Consider the following 9143-nt stretch of genomic DNA (forward strand, 5'->3'; position numbering starts at 1 on the left):
ACAGTTGCAGATTTTTGTTCATTTATTTTTGTCCAAATTATTTTTGAAACCCTAAACTTTGAGCATTAAGTGATAAAAGGACTATATTTCCCACACACTTCTTTGCATATTTATTGCTCAAATTTAACCTGAGGCTTAGCATTTTAATGCAGTATCTGTTATTGTATTTTAAACTGAATGTGCTGAAGCACAGAGCACAAAGAACAAAAAACAGCCAAATACTTATGACCTGTACTGTATATACTTACTGAAATACTGGACCCGAAGGTTTCTGAAAATGTTATATTTTGAAAAACTAATTCTCCAAATTAGTACTGTATATGCATAAGACAGGTGATTTTGGCCTGAATCCAGCAAAGCTTTGGAGCTTTCTATTGGTCCTTTAAGAATGGATTGTTTTGCTGAATGATTTTGACACAAATGTCTGTAAATTATTCTCCAATCGCTCCTAAACTGCTTACCAAAAGTACCAGAAGAAGCAGTCAGAGGAAGCTTAAGCATTGTCCACAACCTGAGTGTTATTTTTATTTTATAGAGAGGGGGATTTGTGCCACTGAGGGATTTTCTGCTTTGTCACTCTGTACGGGATTTCCTTCTGCCAGAGGAAGAGTACTCCTGTGCAACTTCCTCTCTCAAAGGCTGCTCAAACAATAAATGCATCAAACAGAACTGGCTTTTGATTTCAGGAATTCGTATGGTGTTTGTGGAAACACACAAAAGGAATTTATAAATGTATAAAACCTTGGCAGGCAAGGTCACTTACATTATGTAATTCCTTTTCACCTAAAACCTCATTACCTTCCTTAAATACACCATCTGTGACCATATAAAAACACTAACTTTCCTGCCACCAAAATTTAAGATTGTAACCTGCTCTCTCTCCCACACCGACTGACATATATTTAAAAGTTCACAAGCTAATTTCACACATGTTCTGATCTTAATGTTTCGATTGCTCTGCCTTTTCTTGTTCCATTGGCACTCTAAAACGTGTTAATCGCCTATTTTGTGGAGACCTAAGAAAGCTTAGTAAACGGTTTGTGAAAGCAATTTGTGATACAAATGAAGAATAAAGAATCATCTAACAAATGACATAAGATTAACAGTTCCTATTGTTTTCTTCTGTGAAAGGTTGGTTTACATTAATCATGTAACAGAGTAGAAGTAGCTTGTATTAACAAATGACATAAGATAAACAGTTCCTATTGTTTTCTGCTGTGAAAGGTTGGTTTACATTAGTCATGTAACAGAGTAGAAGTAGCTTGTATGACCAGTTGACCAATATGGGTGGAGTGGCCAGGGGTGGCACCGGCCACCCCCAGAATCTGATTGGCCATTCCTGGTGCCACCCCTGCCAAAGTCAAAATGTGATCCTTGTTAGTATTAATGAATGAAAAATGAATGACAATGACAAATTATTGCCTTAATACAGCTAACATTTTCCTGGTGCTTTATAATTGATACTGGTCAAATTAGGTTTATTTTATATCATGTATGCAGCATGATATTGGTTTTCATTTCTCCAGTTGTTTTGTTGTGGACAGCTTGGCATGATTCGCCTCGGGGGGTGAACAGCAGTGTGCACGCACCTCACAGGAGCTTGCACAGTCAATTGAGGCACATTTTTGAAATTGAAAATTAAAAAAAAAATCATTTTTGTTATTTAAAATAAAAACACTCGGTCAGTGGTGATAACTGGTTCTCTCCAGGTGCTCCGGCTTCCTCCCACAGTTCAAAGACTTGCAGCTTAGGTTGATTGGCAACTCTAAATTGCCTGCAGGAGTGAGTGTGTGTGGTTGTTTGTCTACATGTCAGCCCTGTGACAGACTGGCGACCTGTCCAGGGCCTCTCACCCAGTGTCAGCTGGGACTGGCTCCAGCCCCCCACGACTCTATTCAATAAGCAGCATAGATAATGGATGGATGTCAGAGCTAATAACCTCCAGTTTTGGGTTCACATTGTGGGGTCCCAAGTGCGAACACTAGTATTTCCTGTAGGCTAAACAGGAATTTACAGGGTTTCCTGAAGGAAACTCTATAAGTGAAATCTTTTGTTGTCTTCAGTTATGTGTTTATAAGCACTGGAGTTTATCCTGCTGTACACTACAATGCAGATGTGTCCACTTTGTTTATGAATAGTCTGAGGAGACAACAAGGCTCTTGCTTCCCCAGCTAACCTTTTGACTTGCTCATGTCTCACAGCACCATCTAGTGGTCACAACTCATCAGCGCGGCTTCATTAGTAATTTAGGACATGTAACAACAGCAGGGTATCATTGACTTGAGGTAAGAGGCTTAAACTGACTTGAACTGACTTAAAGCAAGAGATTTCAGTGACAAACCTGGAAGGTTTTTCTAAAACGAACCCTTGACACTTAGGATACCTCCATCACATCACAAGAACTCCAGGAGTTTCTCCCAGAGGCCCCTGGGCACAGACATGTAAAAGGCCTCTAGCTTTTCTGCACTTCTAGGAGCAAGACTCACAGTTTTAGCAACTACATGATTTGTATTCAGTGTGTGTCTTTGTTGTTTGTTTGTTTTTTTGTCTCTTTGTAGTTCTTTAGCGTCTTTTTTTTAATCCATTTTGTGTTCACTTTTACTTGGTATGCAACTCTTTGTAGTCATTTCACATCAGTTTGTGCTTGCTCTGCCTCTAGTTTTAAATTATTTAGCATTTTTTTGTAGCTTGCCTTCTTTGGGGTCATTTTTTGTGTGTTTTTAGTGGTTTTGTAAGGCATTGTAGTTGTTTTGCATCTCATTTTTCTCTTTTCAAGGCTGTTTGTAGTCATTTGATTGACTTACCAATGGAAAGATTAGCGGGGGGGTGTAACCTCTTGGGCCCCTGGGCCTGTGCCCAATAGGCCCATTCAGTAATCCATCCATGGGTCCCCCTCTGGTTATATCTGTTGTTAATCCATATAGTAGCTACTTAGGTTATTTGTTCATGTCCATCTGCAGGTGATCTGTCAACACTGCATGGTGAACCAGACAGTAAATGTTAACATCTGTCATTTGCATTTATTTTCCTTAAAAATCATTCGTGACTGATCTTTCATTCCTACTTTTTTCTTCCACCAGGTTCAATGAAACGAATTTATTTCTACCCAGAAATCACAAAGTATAGGCGTGTTTCATTTAAGGAAATAAAATGTCTCTTGTATTTTCAGAGGTTACACAGGAGGAGAGTTTAAACGTGGTTGTCTTAGGTCGTGTGTGATGTGCACACGACCAGAGCAGTCGGGAGCATTAGGACCAAGAGGCGGAGCAGACTTCCACTGGTTTGACAGCTCGGTCCGAGCTCACAGTGGATGAGGAGGAGGAGGAGGAGGCTGGCGGCTTTTGGTGCGGTACGCCGAAGTTTTGTCAAATTCCGTAGTTGTTTATGCACCAGCTGCCGTGTCTGTCAGAGACCAGTGCTCGTTATTTGGCACATTTTCAACCGGATAAGTTGCCGTTTGGATTACTGCTCTGGTAGCTACATAAATCAATTCGTCGGTGCAGTTAGCACGACGCGCACTTTCTGTGGATGTTTCTCATTTGGGGAGCTGTGTTTCTGCGTCAGGACTTGTAAAGAGCAGCTGGTGCCGTTGTCACACTGTTTGTAGGCTGGAAGTGGAGACACGTGTGTCCTGGTTCGTCCCGGCTGCGCCACACATCGAGCCTTTCACACGCTGTGGACACAGGCTCTTTGCCCGTTTGGGATTTCGTTAAAAGGCCAAAAAAGGCAGACATGTCGCTAAGCAGAAGCATTGAGTTTGAACACTTTGAGGAACGAGAGAAGCCGCACCGGACACCGAAGGCCAACTCGGGCTCCGGGTCCCAGTCCGGCTCCAGAGGCAACGGACTGGTCCCCAGCCCGGCGCACAGTGCGCACTGTAGTTTCTACCGCACACGCACTCTCCAGTCCCTCACATCCGAAAAGAAAGCTAGGAAAGTGCGGTTTTATCGCAACGGAGACAAATATTTTAAAGGCTTGGTGTATGCGGTGTCAAACGACCGGTTCAGGTCTCTGGACGCTCTGCTCATGGAGCTCACACGGTCCCTGTCGGACAACGTCAACCTTCCCCAAGGGGTCCGGACGTTATACACTTTGGACGGAGGCAAGAAGATCACCAGTCTGGATGATATAGTAGAGGGTAAGGGTGAGAGTGGATGTATCAGTGTCTTCATGTGACAACAAATCATAAAAGAGGCTCATCACGTGGCGATATTGATGGTAAACGTTTGTGCATTGATTCTCAGACACGCAACTAATTTTATAAAAGCTTCCCATTACCCCGAATATTGGCTAATGACCTACGCAGATATAGCCTAAGGCAAGTTAGGCCAGAAGTTTTAAAGGTCACGTAGAGTAGTTTTTAAGGACAGGCTCTTGATGCTATGTACTGTCTCTGAGGAAAGTTTGTATTCAGCCAAAAGATGGGCAGTGCTCATCTGCACAGATTTATCAGTTGACCTCCGGAGACCATGAATGCAATGCAGAGCGTCCACTTGTATCATTCACATCATTTGCATCCTTTGACATAATAGTGCTGACATGTCTGACCCGGTGCCATGCGTGAAGACAAGCAGACCCCTCCTCAGTGCAGCTTTAATTCACCACAGTCTTCTGCTGACATGCTTCAATGTATATTGATTTCAGCTGGACTCTCTCTCTCCTTCTCAGGCCTAGAGTGTGTTTGTCTGCAATCCTCTTTTAACATGAAGGGCTACCACTCGGCTCAGGGTACCCTGACAGTGTACTGAAGTCAGTCATCTTATATACCGGTCTGTTTTCATCTCACATCCTCTTAAAAGTGTAGTCTCTGTGCTGCACTCATTTCCTATTCCCATCCCCTGAGAGGAGGATTTAGGCCAGCACCTGATCTGAATTCTATAGCATCATCAGTTTGGCAAGTTGTCTTGGTGCATGACCAGAGTTCTATATGTGATACGTTCAACAGCCCTGTGATTTTAAAGGGTCAGCTTACCCAAGTCACATAAAAATCCTTTCATGCACTACCGATTAGTATTTGAAGATGTCTGCAAATCATATCTCAACAACTCCAGTTGTAGTGTTTGCAGATAATTAGCTGTAAGGAAGTCAGAGGCTTGGATAGATCAAGATCTTTGATGAGATTAAGGATATCACATCATCAGTGCAGCATATGCATGCATGTAAACTCTTTGGTTCACCAGAGCTTCTTAAAACATGAGACAGACTGCAGGTGGGCCCAGCACCAGTGCCTTGTACTTGTTTACTCCCCCATCTAATGGATGGCAGGAGGGAACATTACTGCACAGCTCAGCAGTCTGCTTCCATTGATTGAGGCCTGCTGGGGCTCTTTTGTGTGGAGAGCCAATCAAGCACCACTCACATGTGTGCCCCTTATTGCTAGATGGGATCACTGAGCTGACCAGCCAAGTTGAACTGCTGTGCTTGTGAAAAACAACACAGAGAGGTAGCAGACGCTGAACTGGGTTTAGAAAGAGCTTTGTGTGTTATTGTGTGGATACTGTATGTGGGGGTACACCATATGCTGACAGAGGAATTCTAGTTGGGACAAAAGTAATTGCAATACAAAGGGTTTAGTTGTACTAAACTGTGAAATGAAGCCTTTTAATATTTTATGTTCAGATTGGCTAAAGGTAATGAGGAGACATTAGAAATGTTGTGTATTTGTTGGCTGAAAATTAGCTAAGAAATGTCATTTCTGTGATTCACAGTTCATGAAGTTCATTAAAGAGAGTATTGATATTGAACTTTACAGAAACTGTTACTGTATGTGTTCTTCCTGGTCAGAAGAACATATAGAACAGTCATAGATTTGACAAGTTCGGTTTGGGTTACAACAGATTAGGAGTGAAGCCATGAGTGTGCTGGCCGTACTGATCCAGTGCCTTTTACTAAAGTGGTGAATTTAAGTCAGCAAAATAAAAAGCCACATGGAGTCACTTCATCATTCTGGACATTTTAAGTCTTAAATTGCCTTAATAGTTTCATAAATTAGGTTTTGTATTGGTGACAGCTGTGTGACCACTGCAGTATGAGTTAGTGGCCCGGTTAGACAGCTCTGAGGTTGAGCTCATCTGTCGTCCACATGAGGACAGCAGCCGGTGTCGGGTGGATGAGGCAGCCCTCACATCACAGAGATGCTGCACCTGAGATCCCTGCACCCCAGGGAATAGCCTTGTCACCAGTCACCATCTGAGGGCATCATCATCACCAGATGAATGACAGCTCCAGTTAGATTTAGTTTTAGTTTTCAGCCATAGCTCAGCCCCCTCAGATGTGTGCTAGCCTTTTAATTAGCCATTGTATAATTGCGGGCTTAATAAAACCAGGTATCATGGGACACCCTGTCTCACATGGTCTTCTTACACGTGTGACACATATCCAACAGCCAAAATTTTATAGGCACTGCCTCTTTATCAGTAAATTTAACTGTTTCCTTAAAGACAAGCTTTTATTTAAACAGTAATACATTTCTGTAGTATGTAGGGTGGATGATCCTGCTGCTTTTAAACTAGGATGTTTGCTTTTTGTCCAGGGTCATTGTTAACTGAACAGTCACTGTGAGGTTCTTATATTGATGGAGAAATACAGGCATAAGCAGTAAAGTATAGTCTGCAGCAGGATGTCCTTTCCCATTTCTCAGTTTATGTGTGCTGGGTTTTTTTTGTGAGATAAATTTGGATGGAATCCTCTGTGATCATTACTTGCTTCTGGGAGAGTTTACTGTTTGTGTCCAATTAAATACCTTTTGTGATGAATTTAGTGTGAAGAGAGAGTCGGCACAGTTTCCTCCAACCCTCAGCAGACATTCCTGCTTAAAGGGAAACATTTGTGTGTTAACAGTTCAAATGGAATGCTGGCAGATAAAAGAAACTGCTTTGCTTTGGAGGACGGCCAGTGCAGCAGCTCAGCAGCTGAAAGGGGGAGAGGACAGTGTTCCACTGGCTTGGCCTCTCAATGTGCCTGTTTGTTTCATCTGACGAATGTTAACTCTTTGTTCAACTGATTTTCCTAACACCATGTGTGTTTTATGGTGCATACCATACATGTATGGGGGATTCTGAAGCATTGCATACGTGCCGAATTTAGTGTTTTTCATTTTATATCTATATTTTAATCATTTCATAGATGTAAATATGGTTAATGAGAGAGCCATGTTTTGACTTTGTTCTGCCAACTTCTCCAGGTGAGAGTTACGTGTGTGCCTCCAACGAACCTTTCCGACGGGTGGACTACACCAAGAATGCCAACCCCAACTGGTCAGTGGGCAGCAAGACCGGCACATCCCGCTCTCTGTCCTCTCTTTTCCCACTGAAAAGTGAGCTCCAGCGCGAGTCTAAGGACTTCATCAAACCCAAGCTCGTCACAGTCATCCGTGGCGGCGTCAAGCCCCGGAAGGCGGTGCGGATACTGCTCAATAAGAAGACGGCACACTCATTTGAGCAGGTGCTCAATGACATCACTTATGCTATCAAGTTGGACTCTGGAGCTGTGAGGAGACTGTACACTTTGGAGGGCAAGCAGGTGAGTCTGTTATGATGGATACTGTTTTAATAACGTTGCAGCTCTCTGCACTCTGTGAAACTGAACTCCCCCTGTGTGGAGGATAGTAAGCACCAAGCAAACTCAAGCAAAACCAGCCAGTGTAACAAGGTATTATTCTTGTTCCTACCAATATCTATGAACTCACCAACACAGTAAATGGCAAAACATGGCAGTTTGAGAGGGGTTAACTATTGTATTTTCAGGTAGATGAGACTGGATGATGTTCGGTGAAAACCAGATGGCACTTCAAGGCTGAGCCTTTTAGCCAAAGGTTTATCTCAAAGCCCAGTATGATTTATAGGCTTCAGCTGTGTCAGCAGTCTAGGTAATTACACCCCGTTTAATCATCCGTACAAAATTACATGCCACAATTATTTTAACAAGCCACTAATCGATACACTTTAGAGTTCAGGCCTTTTGCCATACCCATCGGTATAGTTTCCTCCTACCTCATCCAACCCTATTAAGCAATGTCAGACTGTCTTTGCTATAATCCTGTTCATCTGGTATTATTGTAACATATTTATTTGAAGTTCTCAGTGAAGTTTCCCCTGGTGTTAGGAGATGAGGCCAGCTTGATTTATTTTAATGTTGTCTCATCAGGGAGAAGTCTTAGATAATTATTATTAATCATATTGTTTTAACTTATCTCACAGTATTATACAACTTTTGGTAAATACAGAGGGTAAAAAAATACACTAAAAATAAAGAAATGGGATTCAGACATGACAGAAGAGAGAGTATACAGAAGCAAACTTCATGAAATGATTCAAATTAAAGCTCGACAGGAGCTTGAATCCATGTTTCCAAGGTCTACAGCATATCTTTACATCAGACAGAATCCTATTTTAAAAACCTAAGAGGTAACCACAATCATTTGAGTGGGGAGAATAATAAGTTGACATGATGTTCAGACCTAAAACAGGCTGTTTAAGGTAGGGCAAATGTCTGGCATTGTAAAAAGCCATGTATGACTTTATTTATGTTTAATAATTACTTTAAAATGTAAGCCAGACTGCACAATTTAAAGTATAAGTAAAAATAATGTATTGCTTCCATATTTCAGACAGCTGATCTCATATTGCCTGACAGGGTGCTTACCATTATTTCTGAAATAATTGAAATGTGAACTTATTAAGGTGGATTATGATTATTTTCCTTTAAATGCACATAGCGTCAGTGCATATGAGGGTAGATTTGCTTGTTTACTTGCAGCATTTAAACAAATATTAAAATGCGGAGATTGAAAACTTTAGAAACTTCATGTATGTAGTGGTGTCCTTGTCCCCCGTGGTCCGGTATACAATAACCTCATGTCAAATGTAATAACAAATCAGCTGTGTAGTGTGTTCTGCTTCCAAAAGTAGTGTTTATTGTTGGTTTTGGTAGCAGCACTTTGTTTTAGGTGTATATTATCAATTGTATTAGTAGGACTTTAAATGAGAGCCAAATGAACTTGAATTACATTTTATAAAAAGCTTTACTTTGCACTAATATAATGTAAAGCTCGTCAGTTGTCACTTGCACAGACATAAACACACTTGCATATAAACTCACATGCTCCACATGCCTTCCAGCAGCAGCCTGCCATCTGTGCCTTT

At 41.6% G+C, this 9143-nt stretch overlaps 1 protein-coding gene across 12 annotated transcripts in view; it reads left to right on the forward strand.

The window, feature by feature from the left end:
- Positions 1 to 3166: 3166 nt before the first annotated feature.
- dclk2a (doublecortin-like kinase 2a) overlaps positions 3167 to 9143 on the forward strand; it is a 32086-nt gene continuing 26109 nt past the window's right edge. For 5 of the 12 annotated variants that reach the window (XM_020591715.1, XM_020591716.1, XM_020591720.1 and 2 more), the window contains exons 1-2: positions 3169 to 4138; positions 7184 to 7521. In XM_020591715.1, coding sequence (XP_020447371.1) covers positions 3733 to 4138; positions 7184 to 7521 — 744 coding nt within the window. In that variant the 5' untranslated portion in view covers positions 3169 to 3732. Of the gene's footprint in view, positions 4139 to 7183; positions 7522 to 9143 lie in introns of all 12 variants that reach the window. The other 7 variants (XM_020591710.1, XM_020591712.1, XM_020591711.1 and 4 more) reach the window with 2 other exon arrangements.

This window comes from Monopterus albus, unplaced genomic scaffold, assembly GCF_001952655.1.
Source record: "Monopterus albus unplaced genomic scaffold, M_albus_1.0 scaffold15.1, whole genome shotgun sequence".
Taxonomy (NCBI): domain Eukaryota; kingdom Metazoa; phylum Chordata; class Actinopteri; order Synbranchiformes; family Synbranchidae; genus Monopterus; species Monopterus albus.